The sequence below is a fragment of the Syngnathus acus genome, chromosome 20, assembly GCF_901709675.1.
Source record: "Syngnathus acus chromosome 20, fSynAcu1.2, whole genome shotgun sequence".
Taxonomy (NCBI): domain Eukaryota; kingdom Metazoa; phylum Chordata; class Actinopteri; order Syngnathiformes; family Syngnathidae; genus Syngnathus; species Syngnathus acus.
In genome coordinates this window covers 3898555-3921606 of record NC_051104.1, presented here as the reverse complement: position 1 = coordinate 3921606, position 23052 = coordinate 3898555, and the positions used below count along the sequence as shown (strand labels likewise).

The following is a 23052-nucleotide window of genomic DNA, read 5'->3' as shown; positions in this document are numbered from 1 at the left end:
ATCAAACAAGACTTAAAGTAATTCAGGAAAGCTTTAAAGTGCTAATGAGCTGGATGTTAGTGATGTCGTAAAGTGTGTGCGGGAGGGGAGGACCGGTTTGACTTTACGCGATGGCTTTAGTGGCGTGTGAGAGATGAATGGAGGCTCCCTGAGATGCGAGAGCACCAAATTGAGGCAGTTTCAAGGATTAATGTTGGCTGGGAAAAGAGGCAATTAATCTATGTTTCCAAAATAATATAAAGCTGAATTTCAAGACCTTTAGGATCTGCATTTTCCAGGTTAACCAAATCACATTTTGTTCTCTCATGCAAATTTAAAGCAAATATTCATGATAATGGAACGTTAGGCAGAGGGTTGGAGTTTTTATTAATTGTGAAATTTCTAACCAGATGTCAGGAGACCATGCTCACCTGTCTTGAGCCCTCCGGACTCCCTGCCATCTCCGGATTCCTCGATGCAGTATTCGGCTTAATCAGACCTGGCACAACCAGCCTATGTAGCTTCAGGGACCTCCACAACTTTCCTGCGATTTGTCAGTACAGATCTCCAATCACCTGAAATCACAACTAAAAGGGAAAAACAAGAAGTTGTGTATGGTATTACACACAGTATGGACATGAGTGGAGAATGCAAATGCCATAATTTTGTAGGATGGAACCTACAATGAAAACAGCAAGGTACCCAAAATAGATCCCTGTGGAACACCTTATACGAGTGCATTCTGTGCAAATGAGATATTATGGTATGTAAGTCCAGACACACTACAGTTGACCTTCTGGTATCGTGCAAGAAAAACAGACAAAGCAGTAGGCATTATTTTGATCAGTCTACTTTTGAGTTTCTATGTGTTGAATGAAGGCAGATCATAAGTCTAGGGAGTAACTACAACAAACAAACACCTGCAAATATGATTTTAAATCCAAAGAAAAAACACCATGGATATGCCCTTGGGGTGTATATGTGTGGGCATTCTTTTTAATATAGTCAAGAACGTTGTAGTTCATCTGTGTTTTGAGTGAGATTTTTGAATAAGGCATTGAATAATACTATTTGAGGAAATCTGGTCTTTGCAAAACAGAGATTGAATTTGCTTTTATTCTATTCATTTTCTCCTTTCCTGTCTTTCACTGATAAGCCCCCCCTCCTCCCTACTGAATACAATGGCTCTATTGTACCAAACCACGGGGCTGATAATGTTATGTGACATTAAGGGCAATATGTTAGCTTCTATTCAGAAAGTCATTTTGATTGGAATTCAGCCTAACAAAGAGCACATTCTATAATGAAGAAATCCAATATAAAATATCACCACAAATTCAAACAATCAAAAAAATGTATTCATACTAATAAAGTTGTAATATTAAACGGGCAAGACAATCTCATCAAAATGCACAAGAACATATGAAGACTGCTAATATGTTAATTTGAAATCCACCCAGCCAATTTATCCATAGAAACGCTCTAAAATCCTCCTTTCATTCACCTCTTCTTAAAGAACTCATTTGTTTCTTCTCTCTTATGTATAATGATATTCACATTATCCCTAAATGCTGACCCAAGGAGAAAAAAAAAAGGCTATTGCAGAGCTGTCACTGCATCATCTTTATCTTCACTCTCCAAATGTTGGGGTCAGCCAAGACGGGCGCTGGGCAGACAATTCTTCCAAAGACTTAATGTGATTAATGGGTGTCAATTAAGAAGGGTGGAGGAGAGGTTGCACAGAGGAGGAAAAAAAATATTTTAGCTAACAAAAGTGTGGATTTTTCCATCCACTCACTGCTATGATGCGCTTAAAATAAAGTTTTCAATGTCACTTTTAAAGTTTCCATTTGGGAATGGAACCTCGGGGATCACGGTCATGTATGGAGACATTTCTGAAGTTGCAAAAAGGAGGGGGGGGGGGGGCAGAGAGTGCTTCTATAGCAGTTTTTGCCTCATTTGCAGCTGCATTTACATTGAGTGAGGAAGCATGCTGTTTAAAGAGGTTTAGTGTTGTTTCTTTTTAGAACCTTTTTTATAAAACTCTTTACTTGCCCTCAACTTTGAGGTTGTTTGAAAACATCACCAGTAATAGTGTCCTGAGGATTTGTTCCTGTTGTTCAGTAAGAACTTCAAACTTTTCAGTTTTCATCTCGTCTTATGCGTCGGTGTTGACTCCCAGCTCTGTTTTGTGCTTCTTCAACTGCTCCTCTATTTTCCTAGTTCCCCTATGTACTTGGATTTATGTGGATTTGAGCTGCAGGTGTGGCCAGTCTTGCATGGTGGAGTCTGTCACCCACAATTACTTACTGTTAAATAACCTTCGTGGCATGTTAACATCAGTAAAAAGTCTTCCAGCATATAACTCACACACACGCACACACACATTCAACCTGCATGAGGTTCAATTGCCTTTACAAATACAATAATGACATTTTTAGCAATTCTGTCAAGAGGTAGGCTATTAAAAATCTATTTTGATTGCCTTTTACAATGCTGAGAGGTAATGGGCTACACTGACTAAAAAAAAAATGGTTTTGCATGACAATTTTAATGGTCATCATTAATAAATTAAAATCCGACACCAGCCGCCAGACTGTTATGCTAGTTTGCCGTGTCGTCCGAAGAGCAGCAAAACGACTGTGTTGAGGAGATGAAGGTACACGTTTCTCCCAGTTGCCCGTCTGAACACATGATAAGACGACAGCCAACTAATCCCCTCCACCAACTCCGCCACCAAAGCGCCACCTTTGGAAAAAGCAAAGTAAAAGCTTAAAGTCAATATACTCCCAAAGACTAATGGGGAGGAGGCCTCCCAGGCTTCCATCTCGACAAGCGGGCTGCCAAGGGTGATAAGGAGACTCAAGTAAATCCATCCAGCAGGATATAACTGCATTTTCTTATTTGTCATATATTTTGAAGACAATGTAGGATAATAGGACTTTTTTTTTTCCCACACGTGACCTGGTAAACAAGTATCAAAAATAGACTGAACCACCAATTGCATCTAAATTAAAGTCATCTTCACTCCAATGTGAAGTCAAAATCAAATGTGCAGTAAATGATTGCGTATGAGTGGCACACTGATTGGTCTCCTTATCATAGATCGCAGGTGGCTGATTTGATGAAGGAAAAAAAAAAAAAAAAAGGAGAGTTGTCACCATGCGTTTGATGTAATCTCCATTTTAAATCTTTTCAATCCATAGATATGACATCAAACGAAATGACTAAAAACAAACACTTGGATTTGCGGGGCTTCACAACAACAAACTTTGGTTTTGGGGATGTTTTAAATCTCCATGGCATGCATTATTAAGCAGAAATTAAAATGTATTTCAAAAGGAAAAAACAAAACTATCCACTGCCAAAAACCTTGCCTGTCTTACTGCGATATATATCCTCATATGGCTATTTGCTATTTTCTAATGTGTGATCAACATGATTTGTTGATAAAAATGGGAAGTCCAAGGTTTTTTGGGACACTTTACATCCGTGTAAGAACTACTGACCTTGTTGTATTGTCCGTTGATGTGTGTGTAACCTGCCCGACCGAACCTGTTTTCCGTTATCTATGTGCGCTTCAGGCCCCTGCCAGCACACCTTCATTACTGCCCCAGATAGTGGCATTGGCAACTTGTCACTTGTATTGATTTCTCTTAAACTGCAATTTACATGGATATTTGTGGGCGTCCTGAGGGCAGGCGACAGGCAGGCGCACGGCCCCGACACCCTCGCTCTCCTCGCTCTTCTGCCCGAAGGCCCAGGTGGAAATGTTTCCATCCAAAGTGACTTTTTAGTCTGACATCAGCAAACGTGTGCTGTTATTTCTGCACATTTGAGCTTTTTTTTTCTGTTGTTCAGTTTAATCAATCACCCTTGATGAGAATAAATTAAATGCCGCTCTCTTGTTTAGGTGGCTAAAAATTTATTTTAAAAACAGTGATGTAAATAATTTTTTTTTTTTATGAAATTTGATTTCCGAGAGCTTGTCCGGCAGTGCCGCAACGCCTTTTCTATACACCCACCTGACCTTCCGCATTAGAGGAACTCAAACAATAACCTCCAGCTAGGCAAGCTGCAAATGCTTTCTGAAAGCCTGACACTCGCCTTTCGCACAACAATGCCAAAATGTCACAATCTTCAAAGTTAGCGGCCATTAAACACAGTCCAACCCGTCAGTGGATTTTTGCCCTGCAGTCTCAAGGTTGCATTCAAATACCTGAACTGCATTACCAGTTGACCAGATGATTGCCAGACATATATTATGAGTGGTTCTACAGTTCAGGAGCAGAAAACAACAGGTTATTATATTGCACAATGCTATGAACAAATCCACAAATAACAGCCTACAAAAAAAACATTTACATTCAAAATGCCCGGAAAAAAAAATCTCGCAGCAATCATGTCTAAGTTAAACATAAGTAACAATTTTAGCATTAACGCACAAAACACTCCACTTCCTGTTTATGCTTTTATTTTGAAGCCTATTCACACCTTTTCTGGTGCTCAATTTAGAGGATTGACGCTAAATACAATCACCACATAGCAACTGTAAATATTGCCCGTAAAAATAACACAGCACCTGTTTTTATTTCTCTAATATATTATCTTGAACAGACAGGGTGTAATATAGATATTTTTTATAGTTGTTTATTAAATTATCATAGAATATATCACTCACTAAAAGTGTGGGGAAAATTGCATTAGAATTGTTTTTAACAATTGAAAACATTAAAATACATATACATTATTCATGACTATTTAAAAACCTGTTACACACTCACAAGTGATTTATTGACGTGCAAATGCTCTTATCAATTAATCAATTGCAAAATCATTTCTCATCATAAACCAGACCGCTACTATTACCTCTGCCGAGGTGACGTCACATCTGACCTTCCCGAGGCACAATGAAGGTTCTCTCTGCGGTGGAAACAAAAGTGCAAACAACTCAAGAATGAAGTAAAATGCCACAAGTATCACAAACAAAGGCGCGGGTGAATATGGTGGGGGGGTGTTAGTATATGAGTGGAGCTGATGATGTCACACCTCCCAGGCAGCCACGATTGGACCCTAATTAGAAAGCTGGCTGAGGAAAAGATAGGCGTCACGCGTGTCCTGCTTGATTGAATCCAAAGTAGCTGACGCCTAAATTTCTACAGAGGCAGTGAGCACTGCGAAGCCGCAAGAGTGATGCTGCGCGCAAAGAAAACCGTCTCCTCCACACGCGGAGTTCCGACTAGAAGGTTGTGATAACGGGAGCAGCTAAAAACAACGCACCCTCCTTTTTTTTTCTTTTTTTCCCCCTGTTAGGAGGGGGCAAATAAAGGAGGCGAAAGAAGAGTGTCCGGCCACAAGTCTCAAGTTATTAGAGAGGGCAGATGGCGTCCGTACTTGGGAACAACAGCCGCGCGTCGGGGGCTCAAGGTGGTCAGGTTAAATGCAAGCTGAAAAGGAGGAGGAGAAGGAGATCGAAGCGAAAAGGTAAAGAATATTAGAACTTTTTCTTGCACGTTTTGAAAGGTTTCTGGTTGGAACGAGTCAGCGGAGAAACTAAGGTCGCGCGCACCTTGGCGAGGCATCCGAGCGCAGCATCCGCGTGACGCTGTGCGGATTCAGCATCTCCGCTTCCCCGCTTGTGTTGGTTAAAGTTGGAATTAGGGGAAACATAAGAAACAACATGATGATAGATTGTTAGTTTTCTGGGCAGAGTAGGTTATTTCACTGCATTTGTTTTGGTTAAGTCCCAAGTTTGAGTTGCGTCCCTGAGCCAATGAAGGAATTTATTGTTTTAATTCCGCCTTTCACACGTTTTACGGTTACGACAAGTTCTCCCTTTTATTGTTGAAGTGGAAATTGCTGTAATCTACTTTTTTAATGCAGTTAAAAATGAATGGACGTCCTCATGCCACTTTAGTTACCATGCACATGGTTTGTTTCCACGAGCATAAAAATTGTTTTATTCAGCAAATAATCCTGTCCAAATCATTGTAATTAACACAAAAATGAATTTATATTCAACTAGGAAATAAAAAAAAAACTGAGCGTCTCCTACAAAATAAAAATAAAAGGGGTCTTATAAATCAAATATGAACTTTGGCCAAGGCTGCTTGCAGCTTGTGTCACAATCTGATGACATTTCCAGAAAATGAATTGAGTTTCTTTCCATCTGTTCATTTGGTAGGCAGGAATTTGGTGGGATAGAAAAAAAATACAAGTGAATCAATGTTTAATATGCACACTAACTAAAAAGTTCCAAATAAATGCAGCTGTATATAAGGAACCCCAAGTTTAAAAAAAAAAGATAAATTGTTCATTGATTGTTAGAAATTTTACAATATAGTAGATTAGATTTGTTTGAACCACCTTTGCAACCTGCAGATACTTCTACAGTTGTCTTTCACCCATTTCATTATTTACACAAAAATCTATGTCAAAAATCTATATCTCATCACAAAAACTTTTTCTTTAAGCCGTTCAATAGTTAATGAAAATCATCCAATCCGAAAAGATATTGTACGTAAACATATATTGGATAAATACTAATTTACACCTTGCGGCTTTAAGGTGCCCACCATGGGGAGAAAAAAGTCAAAATTGCTATTTTAAGGAACTGTGCATGTATTCAACGATACAATAATGTCCCATATAAAAATCTTCCACCTGAAATTAAATTGACATGAGCACTCACAGAAATCAGTTTTAAAGGATCCCTTCAGTGGATGAATCAAAAAATGACCTGCAATATTTATAATGTTAACAGTTTAACTCCCTACTGTACTTTTTTTTTTTTGCTTTCCACATTGTAAAGTCCTCCTCCTTGAGGCATATGGACAAACGCTTAGTGTGTTGACATAGCCGAATGCAGCAGAATGTGTAACGAGCTTTCATAAACACTTACTTAGTACATGCCATCAGACCGCAAACGCATAACTGCACCTCATTTCCATCAGCTCTTTGTTTTTAATAGCCCAAGTAATTGAGACAAGGGAGACAATATATTAAAATATAGCACTGAGAGGCAAATGTCTTTACATAATGGAAATGACAGAATTGGTTCCAGAACATTAAGCATTGCATATGAATATCACACAAAGCGTGCACATTAGCTGACGGGCCTTCAGAGCGTGTTTTCTGACGACTAATTTATCAGCATTGCTGATTCATTCTGATAACACGGGACATTAGGGTCCAGTTCAAGCATCCATTCTAAATTGGGTCTTGGAAAAGTGCAGACAGCCGCTGACTCCTCAAAAGCTTTTGGGAGGTGGCAAAATCAGTTTTTTTTTTTTTTTTTTTTTTTTAGAGTGAACAATTCTGTTTATTCGGCTGTGCAATAAATTTTTCCAACTGTTGAGTTTGTAAGAAAAAACTGCATAAAGCCTGATTTTTCTTTTTTTAATACAACCATTTTCACCAAGCCTCAGCAGTGGCTTACTGTCTATAGACAAAATACCAAGTGATCATAATCTTGAGATTTCATATAATTTTTATTTGTGGACCTTAAGGCAACAAAAAAAAAAAAAAGTCCTAGAGGATTACCGCATGGCATTTGAGACTTAATCCTTTGAAAAGGCTGCGGATTATTTTGTCGATGGGTTCATATAAACCTACAGTAAGTGTGATTTCAAGAGGATGGGAACTGATTCATAACCTCCTGCTGTTCATATGTTCGCTTCTTTCCTTCAGCGGGTTCGCAGGTTTTACCGAGTGTTGCCCGTATCTACTTTTCTATAACTAACCGGTGGATTGGTGTTCAAATACCGCTGGCGCCACGGCACTACGTGTAGGGACGAACATTTGCTCCGACCCTGAAAAGCTGCACATCCGTTTTCTATGTTCAACCAGACTGATTTATTGACATGCTGTTTATGTGCCTGTTAATTAATCATGCTGCCGGGATTTATGATTGTGCCTCTCTGGAATGATTCTGCTGTATTTCTGTCACAAATGTAACATATATGACGGTACGGTGATATACAGGAACATTTGGGTAAAAAAAAAAATATCTCACCGCCTGTTATAGCACAACCCAGGGTGCCTACCTGCCAAATCACATCTGTCAGTCTTCTCCATCAGTATGGCATGGTCTTCTTTCCCCCCACCCCCCCAACCGTCTCCTTTTATCCGCGGCATATGGACCCCATATTTGTCGGCTTTAATCCATAATGTGTTTTTTGGTATCAAACGAAACGTACTATAAAGATTTATAGACTAACATTATTCTTTTACCGCCAGACTTATCACCCTGCACCTTGTGCAGTACAGTAGATCATAATATCATCACCACTGCCTCTTAAGGGGGATGTAGTGGCGTTTGTGCCGCAGCCGGCCAGTTGCTGGGTTTGGAGGGGGGGCATAATTCATGTTGCAATTATTGTTTACACTCTGCCTCCGAGTGAGGGTCGGCAGAAGGGTCGAGTGGAGGACGGTAGGTGCGGGGCAGAGCCAGAGTGAGAGTATGGGGGTCATCGCTCGCTCAAGAGGGGCTACAGCCAGAGCCATTAGGCGGGCGAGTGGCCTCATTCTCTCTGACACACAGGAGTTACGAAAGTATACAACCAAAATTAATATACGAGAATTTTTAGGTGGAAAATTCTATGTTGTATGATGAGATGATAAAAGTGTTTTGGAATTGTGGGGGGGAAAAAAAATCTAGTTTTTGGATACAGTATGTTAAGTTTCAATCTATCACCTCCCTTTATGAAATGAACATGCATGTTGCACCTTTTAATATTCTTGAATGTTCTGCGGAAAATTTCAAGCAAAATAAGCATGAGGTAATTTGTGTGTCCATAGAACGGAATATTTGTGGAGCAACAGTGATACTTTGTGTTGAAGGCAGATTTTGTGGTGCTGCTTCATTGCCATATATTAATCAATAGTAACTAGTAGTCTTGAAATGAATATTCGAATATTCTCTAAAAAAAAGTCAATCATACTTGTTATACTTTTAATTACTTTATTAGCATTAGCATATTCCCCATAAACTTAAAATATATTTTTGATCTAATGGTCCGATTTCAGGTATGGATTTAAGGAATATAATGGCACATGTATTTTCAATAAGAAGTGTAATTTTCTCCAAATCACGTGTTGTCTACTACGAATTGTACATCTTTTTTCACAGCATATTTTTCCTCAATCGACTCCAACGCAAGATATTCAAAAGTCCTCTCAAACTGCCATAAATAGCTTCCCTTTTATAAACTGTCCGTTGTAGCAAACACACGGTGCCTGTTGAGGACTGTGTCGATAAAATGCGAGCAATGTCATTTGTTGAACAGAGTAAAGATAACATGGCGCTGTGAGTTCATTGAGAAAATGCCTGTACTCCACTTACAATACTCTAAATAGGACTCTGATGAGCTGTGTGTGTGTGTTATGACGCTGCTGCAAAGACAAGATTATTTTTATTCAACCACACATTGCATCTATTAATTGATCGACAAACCAGCCCGAGTTGACCGATCCGAATAGTAGCACCATAGGAACTTAGTTTCTATTCTCGAGTTGTTTCAATGCACTTTGTGACTTTGCCTCTTCCTTCATAATTGTATCATCCGGCAGCTTACACAACCAGATGTGGCCTAGAGTCGGTATTAAAACATGGTTGTGTTGTTTCTCTTTGTGCCAGGAGAGACCAATGTCACGCAGCTTGTGGGATATGGCGAAAAGGTGCTTGTGGGTGAAAGGATACATTTCACAGATGGGAAGCTCCTGTTTCCGCCCTGAAACGCTTTTGTCACATTTGTTTGTTTGTGCCGATAAACACATTAAGTGCTGCGACAGAAACACCGCCGGCATTTATTAGGTTAATGAAGGTCAGTGCCAATTGAAACAGCACTGCGCTCCTTCTGCGTGCTCATGTGAATTTACAGACGCTTCCTGATTAAGGGGCCCGCCCGGCGTTAGAATTCTCAAGCTCGGGACACAGTGTCCTCTAGGTGACTGAACGTTTAGCTGAGGGAAAAAAAAACGGTTATTACGACTGACTGTGGTCTCTTGAGGACGGATGATAAAATGACCAAGGAGAAGAAATGGCAAAACACATTAGCATAATTAGTAATTATCTTGTAATAGTCCCTCTTGGCTTTTTACAGTGCGGTAGTCAGAAAATCAAAGTTAAGTTCAGGCAACCCAAAAAAAACAAATGGTTTCAGCAAATGGTGAAATGCTGCAGTCAGGTTGAAAAGACTCAGAGAGGCACAGATGCAGACTTCAAATATGCAAAAGATGACGTTGGATTAATTAGTGTTGTTTGATGACTCGCAGAGTTGGAGACTTAATGGCATTAGTCACGGCTCTTTAAACCTGTTGCACTTGTTGCCATGACGACAATACTTACACAAAGGTGATTTTTTTTTTCTTCATCAATCTTTATTGGTTAATTCTTTTAAATAAAGAGTTTGGAGCACGATACTGAACATGCTGTGCGGGTTAAGAAATGGAAATCAGCCTGTCGTTTTCACGCAAGTGATGTTTCTGGGTGTATTCTTCGCCTGGCATTTGTTCGATGCGTGCTGGTGTGTTGTAGTTCACAGTGAGCTGTCAGTCTTCATAAACAGAGATGTAGCAAAACAAGTCGGCAGCATTATTGCCGCCTATCAGTGTGCACGTGTGTGAAAAAAGGTTCCTCCGAGCAACTATCAGAAGATTTTCGAGGTTCTGTTGGGAAAACATGAGTTTTATAAAATGTAGTTGGCTCCTGACTTGTTTTTAGGAATACATGTGTAGTTTTTCCACATTTGCATTTTTTTAACAATCGATAGTTTTTCCCACCAATCAAGTTTGTGGTTTAACAGTTTGGCTAATTTACATAAAAACGCCCCCCGTTAGGGAGCTCCGCCCATTATTCGGCAGCTTGGAGAGACCTGGAGATAAAATCTGGTGTCAAATCAGGTTAGTTGGGAGGTTGCTATAGTATGGTGATTTTTTTTTTGCCCAGGAACTGTCAGATGCTCAGGAAGCCATGAATCATTTTCACCTCTTCTCACGCAATGAAGTAAATAGCGCGGAATCTATTTTTAGACGTGCTGGTCGATTTAGCCCGAAGGCCAGACAATGGACACATGCATTGAAGAACGCAACTTGACTTTGGACGTGGACAGTCATTTTTGGGGCCGTGACAACCTCGGGCTCTTCCACTGAAGGGTCTGGCGTCTGGTTTGCGGGTTATACTCATGACTCATCACCGCTGATGACTCTCACGAGCAAGTCTGCTCTCATCGGTCTCATCATCAATCACTCTGCTCATTGGGGATATGAATATAAAAGCACGTGTGAAAAAAAGTGTTAAATGGCTGCAGAGAGTTGAGGTCACAGCTATACACGCAAGAGCGATTACATTAAAAGGGGAACTCAGTTTGCAGTTCTTTAGCGACGCCAGTCCTGGAACTTTTCTGACACCTTGTAAACTCTCACTGCCTGTACCGCCCCGTGTATTAAGAAGGCAAAATATTTCTCCAGTTTACGACCCTAATTAGCTCTAAGTGTGCCATCACGCCTGGAAACGAGCCAGATCATTTGACGGCCCACGGCCCAACACTTTCATCCTCACCTTTCACGTTCCTCCCATTTCAGTGTTGCCAACCGTTTCATCAAACACACACACACTTGCATTATTGTCCCACAGCTTGCTTGCGTGTTTTCACAGCGGGATAGCTGCCACTGTGAAAAAGAACATATTTCATGAGCGGAAAATAGTTCAGGGAAAGGGTGTTAGAAATGAATGCCACAAAAAAACGACAAATCAAAAAATATGCTTTCCTGCCATCTGACCGCAGCACATTTGAAAATGAAAAATGACATGTATTGTATGCAAATTCCCTTTTGGTTGCGTTTGCTCAGCAGTGATGTCATGCCAGCCAGCTCGTCCGGTGTGCTGACATTGCAAAGAAAACATTGATACCCCACCTCTTACCGAATAATGAAATTGGATGAGGCAGCTTAACTGTACACTGTCCCTACTCTTGCCATCAGACTGGAAGCCTATTTGAGATAACGTTAATGAAGAAGACTTTAGCCAAGAATAGACACTTCTTAGTGCTGACAGAGAGGTGGGGTGCATCTATTTCCATTAATAAGGACGAGTGTTTTACAAGAAGGGTCTCTCTTTAGGGATTCCTCCGGAGGTCAGAGAAAATCCCGCACCTTGGCAAACTCCCAAAAGAGGAGATTTAATCTCATCGGTGATGATGACAACAAGTTAGTGTGATATACTTTTGCCCCTATATGACAATTGTAACACTACGAGCTTGAGTAAATATTGTATTCTCTCACTGGAATATTTATTTGGTTTATTCAGTGTGAGGAATCTCAAGTGGCATTTGACTTCTTGTGCTTCAGTATGTAAATGAATCTGATGGTTTAGCTTGTGCTCACTCAGTAAATGTTGAATTTCCAAATCCATGACTGATGGAATCGCTTCACGGTAGATTAGTCTATTGATAATGATTGATCGGTTGATTATTCTGAGCATTAAATAACAGTTTCCCTTTTTTTCTTGCATAAAATGTCTCCGACATCGATTTTAAACATCCTCTAAGGCAGTGTTTCCCAACCACTGTGCCGCGGCACACTGGTGTGCCGTGAGAGATGTTCAGTTGTGCCGTGGGATTGTCCACTATTAATTACGGAGCGCATTGTAAACAGGATCGCCAAACCACTGGTCAGTTCGCGCAAGGCCTGGTCAGCCACTTGCTAATCGTGCATGCATGGAGAATCGGAGAATCTTGAAATGTTATGCTCTGTCGGTCTGATTGTGCTGCATTGGCACATATTCAGTTTATGTGTGTGTTGCTGTGTGATTTTGCTAACAGTGACAGACACTATGACGGTTGTGGTGCGTTTGTGGTCCAATGGAAATCAGAGCATGCAGTTCAACCGGAGAACCTGGATTGGTTATTTTTCACATACATAAAATAAACAGTCAAGTCGAGACACCTCGACTGTGATAGCCACTCAGCTGCTGTCAGAACAGCAGAGCGTCATTAAAAGTGACTTTGTTCTTATTGTTGCAATATTTATAGACCTAGTCTAAAACAGTAAACAAAATCACGTTGATTCTTTTATTTTATTCACAATCACTTTAAATAGTTTATTTCTTACACCGTCTAAAACCTTTTTAAAAAACAGTCACTTTTATTTAAAAAAAAGGAATACAATTTAAAGAATATTTAGTATTTATTTCTATTAAATTATTCGACTCTCCATACATATATATATAGGAATAGGACTTTACGTCTTTCGTTGTAATATAACTGATTTTAATATAGGAGCATAACAGATTTTTGTTGGCGGTGTGCCGCGAGATTTTTTCCAATGAAAAGGTGTGCCGTGAATGAAAAAAGGTTGGGAAACACTGCTCTAAGGTCTCCTTCGAGGAAAGACCACACACTTATCTTACAAATCCTTAAAAGGTATTAAAAAAAGTCCTTCCTCGCTCTGTCTGCTCTTCACCTCTGAGTTAGTCCAAGTTGGATATTCATCAACCTCCAGGCTGATGTGCAAAATCCTGTTTTCAAAGTTTAACAGTCACACAGCATGGTGTTTATTTCCGCCTTTCCGCCCCGGTTTTGATTTGTACAGCTTGAAGTGATAGAGCTTAGTGGATGTGTTTACATTTGCTGAAAAAAAAAAAAAAAAAGAGTTCCAATCACCCATCCGTTGCCTTTGATTGCTCAGATTGTATTTGGTTTGGGTCAGATAAGACCTGAGTATACATCATTTCAAATTCAGTTGAATTGTTTGTACATACATGGTGCTTTGGCAGGTTTGCTAGGATGGGTTTTGGTACGCTGGTTAAATCCCTCACCACCCTTTTTTTTCCTTCTGTGCTTTGGGGCTGCGGCCGTCAATGATGGGTGAAGGGTGTGAAGGACCGCAGGCTATGAATGTTTCCTTGCATAAAGGACAAAGAGTAAATTATGTCTCTGGGTTGAAAAGCACTGCATAAAACTCAAAGTTCGCTTTACATACTTGCATGCGTGTTGAGACAAAAAAAAAAAAAAGACAAATTTATTGTCTTATTTTGAAAGACACCGTTTTGTCGAAGCCTGATTAGCCGCGCATCGGCTCTCGGCAGTCGTAATCCCGTCGCTATTCCCGCTGACTGCAGAGAGCCCGTCGCTTTGTTCTTGACTCCTATTAGTGCGATGAAGCTTAATTTTAATTTGAATGAGTTGGATAAGGAGTGCATTGCTCACTGGTGTACCAGACGTGTGCAGAGACTTTTTTTTTTGGAAGGAAGTGTGCACGAAATAGTGTGATCGTGTGATGTCTGCATTCTCCAGCAACGGAGAAACCGCCCACAGGTCAATGAGATGACCCCAATCGGGCAACCAGCAGAATTTGCGGCTTACAGCACCAATTTTGCAGGATCGAATTAGTTACATGCATTTGAAAGTAATAAAAAATAAAAAAAATGTAATGCAAGTGTAGGAATTGACACTTTGTCTTCAACGCCTTTGGCACAGTTAGACTGGCTCGACCGTATAAACAAGGCCCGATCCCTGCGTGGGTAGTTTGTCATTGCCGTGACTTCAGGGCTATCTAAATAGCGGTACGGGAGGGCGTTCATCATCACGCTCATCGTCATCATGGTGAGAGATGGATGACCTATCATTCCACCGGGTCATGAGTTATCACGCATCAGGGGCAGGTGGTTCACAGCAAAGGTCAAAGGATTATTTGTCTTCCGGCAGGAAAAAAACACATATAAGTAGCACGCACACATGCACGGAGTGTCATGTATTATTTAAATGTGTCCCCAGTTTGCTTCTGTGTAGTTGTTATAAGCCTGAACACCAATATAAGGCAGTTTTCCCCTGACTGTTTAAAAAATTTAAAAAAAAATTAAAAATTGGAAAATCTGCATTTAATATAATTATGATAAAATGTGTTTTGGATTACCAATGACCAGTTGCATTTATATTCATTCTAAACCCAGCTTTAATAGTCTCTGCCAAAATACAATAAGCACAATTACCAATCGCTTTACAATACTGAACTGCAAGCAGTAATGAAAACAAGAATGCCATCAATATAAAAAAAAACATAACTTATAAACCAATAAGCATTCTCCGTCTCGTGCAGACATAGTTGGCTGTGCAATGTAATGAGCATTAAGCCTTCTAGAGTGACTCTTTGTTAAAATAGAGAGTGCATTATCATTATTAGTGTGACTGCTGTGAAATGTGCCAGACAACCCTGAATAGCAAATGGATTCATTGTCTTTCATTCTCACCCATTAGACTCCTATAATGAAGACTGGTTTGCTCCAAGCACAAATGTACCTCTTTTACAAGAGACACTACTAACGTCACCTGTTCAGATAAGATAAAAAAAAAAAAAAAAAACACGAAACCTTAATGATCCCTGTGGCGGAACGAGTGTTACAGCTGCGGATCATAATAATGACTACATGGAAGGAAAATGTGGAATTACATAAAAGCATGAAAGTGAGGAAAACTAAATGGGCTTATTAGCACTCTACATTACACATGCGAAATGAATGTAAACTGTTGGATTAATATAAATGTGTAGCTATAAAAGTTATAATGGGATGCACGATCTTTTTTTTGGGTGATGTATATTTTATTTTTTATGCAAAATTGTGTTACAGGTTGTGATAGTCAAATGACAACTGTTCCCATTATAATGAAGTGAGTTGCGAAAATTTATTTATTTATAATTTGGATTAGACGCCCTAAGAGTGAAACTTTCTATTCACTTCTTGTTGGAATACAGCTAAGACATCTGCCATCTAGTGGTGATTGGCAATATGACAACTTAAATCTACAGTCAACTTCTCTCCCTGTGGATTTTCATATTTGCATTTTTTTTTTTGTTCTTAGGAACTGTTAAGTTTCAGCTTCCAGCTTCAGGTCGTCCACACCTGCTTGTCAACCATCCATTGGCAAGATAACTATCCGATCCATTCCCGGCTGGCCACTTGGCTAAACTGCAGCTTTGCCCATTATCACGAGCTAAACAGGTGCTGAGACTTATCGCGCCTTCATCACAATGCCGATCTTTTTCGCCAAGCGCACCGTCAAGCAATCCATTTTTCAATTTGGTCTCCTGCCTGAGATAAATTAACAGATGTCGATTGATTTCCCTTCTCGCGCAACTGTGAGCCTTGTTTACACCTGACAGCTGAGACGATTTACATGAATGGTTGCTGAAGATGAACATGCAGCTTGATTAGTAGTTTTTTTATTGGACTTAAATTGTATCAAGTTAGTGTTTTCACGTTTCTTATCGACATTGGATAAAAAAATCCAGTCAAGAGTTATTCGGTGAGTTTCTAATCAAATGCATGGTAACAGAGTTTAAAACACTTTCCTCCGACAGTGAATGTTCCAACAATACCCAAGACTTCATCCCACAGAGGGTTTGATAGCACATGGTGCAATTGTGAGCCCCCCCCGCCATAGTTTTCACAGCTTGCCACATTCACCAGCTGGTTATTACTGCTAAAAATATGCTGAGAAAACTGCTGTAGCCAGGCACCAGCTCGACCTAATGATGGGAGTCAAGTGGCATGCCGCATATATGCCCTCACATGTGCGCTGTCACAAGCCATTGAATCGAAGTTGGAAACATTGAAGCCAGCTTTGATTTGTTCTGAAATCCACTGCTGCACACACAATCACACACACGCACACACACTCGTGCAGACTTCATGCGTAAACAGTTGTTACGCTAATAGGCAATTTAAACTGCCCTTAACTCAAAATGCTGATTGTTAGTACGTTGTGATGATACGTTTGAAAACTGATCTTTGTCATCAACATCGGACCATATTTTGATTGTCTTCTGCTAAATCACAGGTGTCAAAGTCAAGGCCCGGGGGCCAGATACGGCCCACCACATCATTTTATGCGGCCCGCGAAGACAAATTGTGCATCAAATTCGTGTGTCATTACTAGAATTGCAAATTGTCTTCACTTTTAATATCTTTTTTTTTGTAATATTTGACCAGTTTTTACTTGTCTGATTTGAAAACGAGTTATTTGTCAGTTTGTTTTGTAGCTTTTACTGTATATAATATGAGGTATTCATACATTTATTTGGGTTGACAGTCATAGTGGCCCTCCGAAAAAGAAGCTATGACTACAATGCGGCCTGCCAAAAAAAAGAGTTTGACACCCCTGTGCTAAATGAAGATTCGTAGCACTTGATCAACACACCTGAACTTATATTGTTGCAAGTTTTATTTGTTTCAACACTTCCCTGATTACGCAAACGATAAAGAAAGACCAGCTGCAGTTTGTCTCCTTCACAAGGTCCATTGAGTGCAATTATACAGAACAATAGAAGCAGCACGATGCTAGCTGACTGCGCTAAACACCGCTTCTCTCTGACATGAGAGGAGGCTGAGCCAGATCGAGATGTGAAGTCTACCAGCCCCTTTGTTCTTCTCTGTTGTTTCTTGCGCAATTCGGAGCCGCGGCCAGGAAAACAAGGAGGATGCCGGAATTATGTCTGGCTGATTTGAGGCCAATTGCCAGTTTTGCGGCACGTCAGATGAGAGGAGGGGAGGGATGAGAGTGTCAGTGATTATTAGAGGGTTGTGGGTGGGGGGGACCATGGAGGGAGAAGACTAAAGGGTGTTCTTGCTGGGTCTCAGCTTGAACATGACAGACGCAATCTCCCCCACACACGCGCTGCCTCGCTGGTGCTTGGCCTCAAAGCGGGTGTTCTGGATCAATGCCTGCGGTTTTTAAAAGTCTGCTTCGACTTGCTGTTGTGTCACTGTGTCATAATTAACAGTCAACCTCAAATTCAACAGCTGAACTGCCTGCAAGCACACATTGCTGAATTCTTTGCCTTATTTCCAGTCTCAGGAACTCCTGTTGCAAACATTTGTGTATTAGGTTAATGGAAAACTCTAAACTGTTGTTGTGAATGTGAGCGTAGAAGGTTGTGTAGGTGTCAGTTCCGGGTGTAGCCCGATGATGATGTTCCCGTCTGACCTCGAACCTTACTGCAATTTACCAGCAACATCAATAAGGCCTCCCTGTTCTCATTACCATTTGAAGCAGAATGAAGTCTTGCCCTCGATGTACCAAACTGACACTACATTAGCTTTCTCTCCAAATAAGCTGTTACATCACTTTGCTCTACCTGCGCTACCTAAAGAGAAAGTATTTCTACCCCTCATCACAAGGTGCTCTCAGCAGCATGTGCTGATGTTTTTAATTCAACGAGAAACCTTCTAGCATGTCATCCACTCACTGCTCACAATCTCGTTCCCCAGACGCAGAAGGAGAAATCACACGTTAAAAATGGAGCAGTAGAGCGAACGAGCAGCAAATATGGAACAGATGTTTCAGAGGGACGTCAACTATTTGTTTGGTCCTTATCTTAGATGCTGCCAGCTTCCTATAAAGTGGGTGACAGAAGAGGAGAGAAGAGAGGGGGGGGGGAGGGACAGGTTAACGGAAATGACAAGGAGGAAAAGGGAAATCAGTGCTGTCGGTTGAACTAAGTGAAGGGAATGTCAGCAGGCGGGCTTTTGGATGGCAGAAAAGTGGAACAGCCACACAGATGTGTGTCGGCGCAGAGGGACCCCCGAGATTGGTGTCAGCGTATTTCATTGTCAGAGACAAGAAAGGGAGTCAAAGACTGGAGATGTTTTGAGGTACGTAGAGAAAGGGGAGACATGCAAAAATTTCAAGTTAAGGAAAGAGACCCTCGAGCAAGCACTGCTATATTTTCAGCAGTGTTGAATTGTCAACAATGCAACCATTAAAGTAAAAATAGAATATTATTCCTCATAATTCATTCATTTATGTGTATAAGGTTGTTTTGATATACCATATTTTCCAGACCATAAGGCGCACCGGACTATAAGGTGCACCTTCAATGAATGGCCCGTTTTAAAACTTTGTCCTTATATAAGGTGCACCGGACTATAAGGCGCACCATTAATGCATCAAGTCACATTTTTAATCCAAATCAAATCATTCTCCATTTTATCTTTTTTTATTTCAACTTCAGACGCAACAAATTACTTTATAATCACAAAAAAACGATCCATAGTCTTTTTGATTCATGATTCATAGTCTTCAGCGGGCCACTTATGATTCATTTCATGACACAATGCTTCGGGCCAGTTTAAATTTAGAAATTTGGTCCATATATAAGGCGCACCGGACTATAAGGCGCACTGTCTGCTTTTGAGAAAATTTTAGGTTTTAGGTGCGCCTTATAGTCCGGAAAATACGGTACTTCAGATCAACTTGACAGTTAAGGTTTCAAATGACTTCCTCTGATGGAAAGAAATTTATGATCGGACATTTTTTCATCCTCGGTTGATATATTCGAGCAGTCCACGTCACTGTGAGGTCATGTGGCTTTCACAGTTGCTATTTAGTGTTTATTCACAGTTAAAGGGCAAGGTGAAGTATGAAGAAATGCCCCTGAAGTCAAATGTGAAGGATAGAAAGCTACATCTCAGGTCACTGCTTCCACACAAGTATCCTTTGCTTCAGTTAAATCCAGTTGTAAAGAAAAACATCCACGGAAAATCATATATTTTTTTCTTCTCTAATACTTGTAAACGCGGGAGATAGAGGGACAAAATGCAGCGGCATTCTGGCAATGATTGCTTGGCCGCTGCACTTGTGGTGGTACTCAGAGGGGCTCAGGCGCAATGAATGATGGCATGAATGATGTCCTTGCCGAGATATATGGGACAGCTGAGGTGAAGATAGTCAAACTAGACCCTAGAGGAAGCGAATCTCTTCAGAGCTCAACCCTGAACATTTCCTCTTAAATCAACTCTGATTAAGACCTTACAGTGGTGTTGCCAGCAAGCCACATCCACTTGATCCGAGAAGTGATGCCTAGAGAACGAGAGTGGATCTTCTGGACTCAAGTAGTGTCACTTGACCTTCGATTGGGTCACGTTTCTGTTGCCTTATGAAATTATGGAAGAATGTTTGGAAACTATGAGATAGAAAATTCTCGATTCTAAAGATTTTTGGGGGTGCATGCCAGATGGTATGTTTGTAGGAAGCCAGGCATGGCCAATAATATTCCTACAGTGAAGTGAACTTGAAGCAGACTGAACATCTCTGGAGAGATCTGTGAATAGTTGTGCACCAACACTTCCTGTTCAAATTGACGGCGGGTGAGAGGTGCCGCAAAGAAGAATGAGGAAAAAACTGCCCCAAAATAGATCTGGCCAGCTTGTGGCATCAAAGCTCAAGACTCGAGTGTATAATTGCTGTCAAAGGTGCTTCAACAAAGTATTGAGTAAAGATTATATATTCTAATTTGATTATCTCACAATTACAGAAGGTACACAGTCGTCATAGAAACGCAAAACCAGCCCAGCCTCCTTTTTGGTGGTTTACAGCGCATCGCTGGTAAACGGCGCATGAACAAACGGGCTGCAATTTTCAACGCAGCTTTATTTTCTATCGTTTATTTAAGCCCAAAATGGGTCCTGATGGAGTCATCAGCCCCCACTTGCTGGCTAATGGTTTAATTATGTCCATCTGGAGGAGGCTGGGAAGGGGTGCTTGCAGTACTCTCCAGTCATTCGTCTGGTAATTTGTCTTCTCCAGTGCCTACAGACTGCCACGCTGATGGTGCGGAGATGCAACCATGCATTCTCGCGGAAGTTCATCCCACCGTCTGCTTCACGCCCAAAATATTTCCTCTTTTTCACACTATTTCTGTGGTAAAATGTGAGCAGATAAGACAATGCCAACCTTATTGACGTCCAATCCCGGGATGGCTTATTCAGTCGGAAATTTACGTTATATTACTAGTCATGGATTAATGAGCGGATTTTTTTTCTTCATGATGATGTAGAAGTTTGCTCAGTGGAATGGCTTTATTAGTTTGAGGGGCAGACATCATTACTTAGTCTGGGTATTGTTTCAAAAAGACTAAGCTGTATTCCCGTGACAGCAAAAATGACATTGAATTACATGATGAAGAATCGGGTCAATAATAAGTGTCTGAATGAGCTTATTTGAACCGCTTTATGTAGTATGAGTTGAGATTCATTTGATTTAAATTAATTTCACTGGATGAATTGACAGTCTTGCATTGTTTTTTTTTTTCTTCCCTTTTATTTGCATATCTAATCTGCTCTTTTTATCATCCGACATTTTGAATCTGAAGGTCAAAATAATGTGTGGTGAGTCACTCAAATGTGTTTTAGACGACAGAAAGTGAGCCAGTTCTTCTTATCTGCTGCTGTCTGACACTGTCTGATCAAAAGAGGGGAAACATTGTCTACCTGCAACCTGTTCCTTTCAAAGATCAACCCACTTTTGTCTGCCTCCCTGACAGTGGGAGATTACTTTTATTTCAGTTAAAGGAGGTTAAATGTTACTATCAAAGAATGGCTTTTCCTTTAGATTTCTCTTTCAACTTGAATTGAATGAGGCGGGGGGAAAAAATTGTTGTCTCACTTGATGAAAGACGTGATGATAATGATGCTGGTTATTATCACGGCATAGTGGAATAAAATCATCGTGTGTATAGTTCCTAATCGGTGATATTGCAGAAATCGGATTTGATGCTAAATAAGTAGCTTTTATTATGCATACACATCATCACTTTTATTTTATTTTTCAACTTTGTGCCTTTTTGAATCGCTGTTGACTTAAAGTCACAACGTATTTATTATTTCAGTTGTGAATGTGCAAGAACTTCACTTCATCGTCCTGCAAGGGGTTTCTATTATTCTACCTTATAAATAGATTGGACAAAATATTTAAAAATGCAATGTAAATAACAATCATCCTATAATAAATACTTCCCAATGTTGTCAGCTATATATTTATTGCATTTTCCTGGCTAGGTAAATCTGTGACTGGTGACTATAAAGAATTATAGATATTTCCTCATTTTGTTTTTCTTGTCAGTCAGAAAATGAAAAAGGTCAGGTTGTTTTCGCCTGCCTGGCCCAGGGAGGATTTTTGTGCACTGATAAGGCCCAAGGAGGAAGACAGAGGGATGGGATGATGGTAAAGGGGCGGAGGGAGAGCGCTTAAAGATGGCGGCCATAGGGGAACGGTATCGGCCTCAATTATGATGGGCAGTGGAGCGCTGCTCAGGAGCAGATGAGCTGAGAGCCGGCCACGGCGGAAAAGTCAGTCGGTGATAGCTGATAATCCCCGGGACGAACTAGGACGAAGCGCTCACAGATGGAGCTGTCCCATAGTCAAGTGTGACGCGACCTGCTGACAGTGCTGCTGATGAGGATGGAAATGGAATAAACAGTCAGGTCAGGAAAATTAACAAGGAAACATTCGCCGGTTTGGGCCATCCAAGATCAAGTATTTCTAAACTGCTAGCTTATCTAGCGCATTAAAAAAACTCACACTAATTTATATTAATTGCTAATACTGGCGCCAAGGACGGTGAAGTAAGTTTAGGAGCTTCATTTAGACAAAAGCAGTGATTTAGCGCCATCTTGTGACATCCATAAGCAAGACTAAAGCTTATTATTAATAACACTGATTTAATAGATGTCACATACAAAATGTAAAGTAAATAAAATTGGATTGCCAATTCGCAGTTGTAGAAATCGGGAAAGGCAACTTATTTCAATTTGCGATTAATATTTTGAGCCCTTCGACTGTTAAATGTAAATAAGACAAGACTATAAATCTAAACTTCGATATAAATTGAGCTGTGATACACATTTTTAAACCTTCTCTGGAAGGATGAACTGAACAAAAATTTGGATAATAGTCACTAAACGGAGGAAGTGAACTGGCCACAAACATCCGATTGTGTGTGTTTGTACGTGTATCACAGTGGCTCATCAGAACACAGATGCGTCCTGATTAAGGGCGGGCGCGGCAGTGACAGAACTGCATTAGTGTGATGTATGTGTTGTTAGCCAGCAAGCAGCTAATTCCAAATTTAACACCTGATTCACAAAACGCAGTCACACCTGAGTGCAAGCTAAGATTTAGTGCTCTTGTCAGACCACTGATGACTTTTATAAGTAATATTTTTCCTTCTTCCGATTCATTTTCTGCTACACAATGTCGGTGATAATGAATTATGCTTCTAGGTCAGGATTTAGATAAA

General features: G+C 40.4%; 1 protein-coding gene across 1 annotated transcript in view; it reads left to right on the top strand.

Annotated features, from left to right (window-relative positions):
• Positions 1-5024: 5024 nt before the first annotated feature.
• The window catches only part of adarb2 (adenosine deaminase RNA specific B2 (inactive)), a 90760-nt gene continuing 72732 nt past the window's right edge, over positions 5025-23052 (top strand). The window contains exon 1 of the mRNA XM_037279363.1: positions 5025-5463. Coding sequence (XP_037135258.1) covers positions 5361-5463 — 103 coding nt within the window. The 5' untranslated portion in view covers positions 5025-5360. The remainder of the gene's footprint in view (positions 5464-23052) is intronic.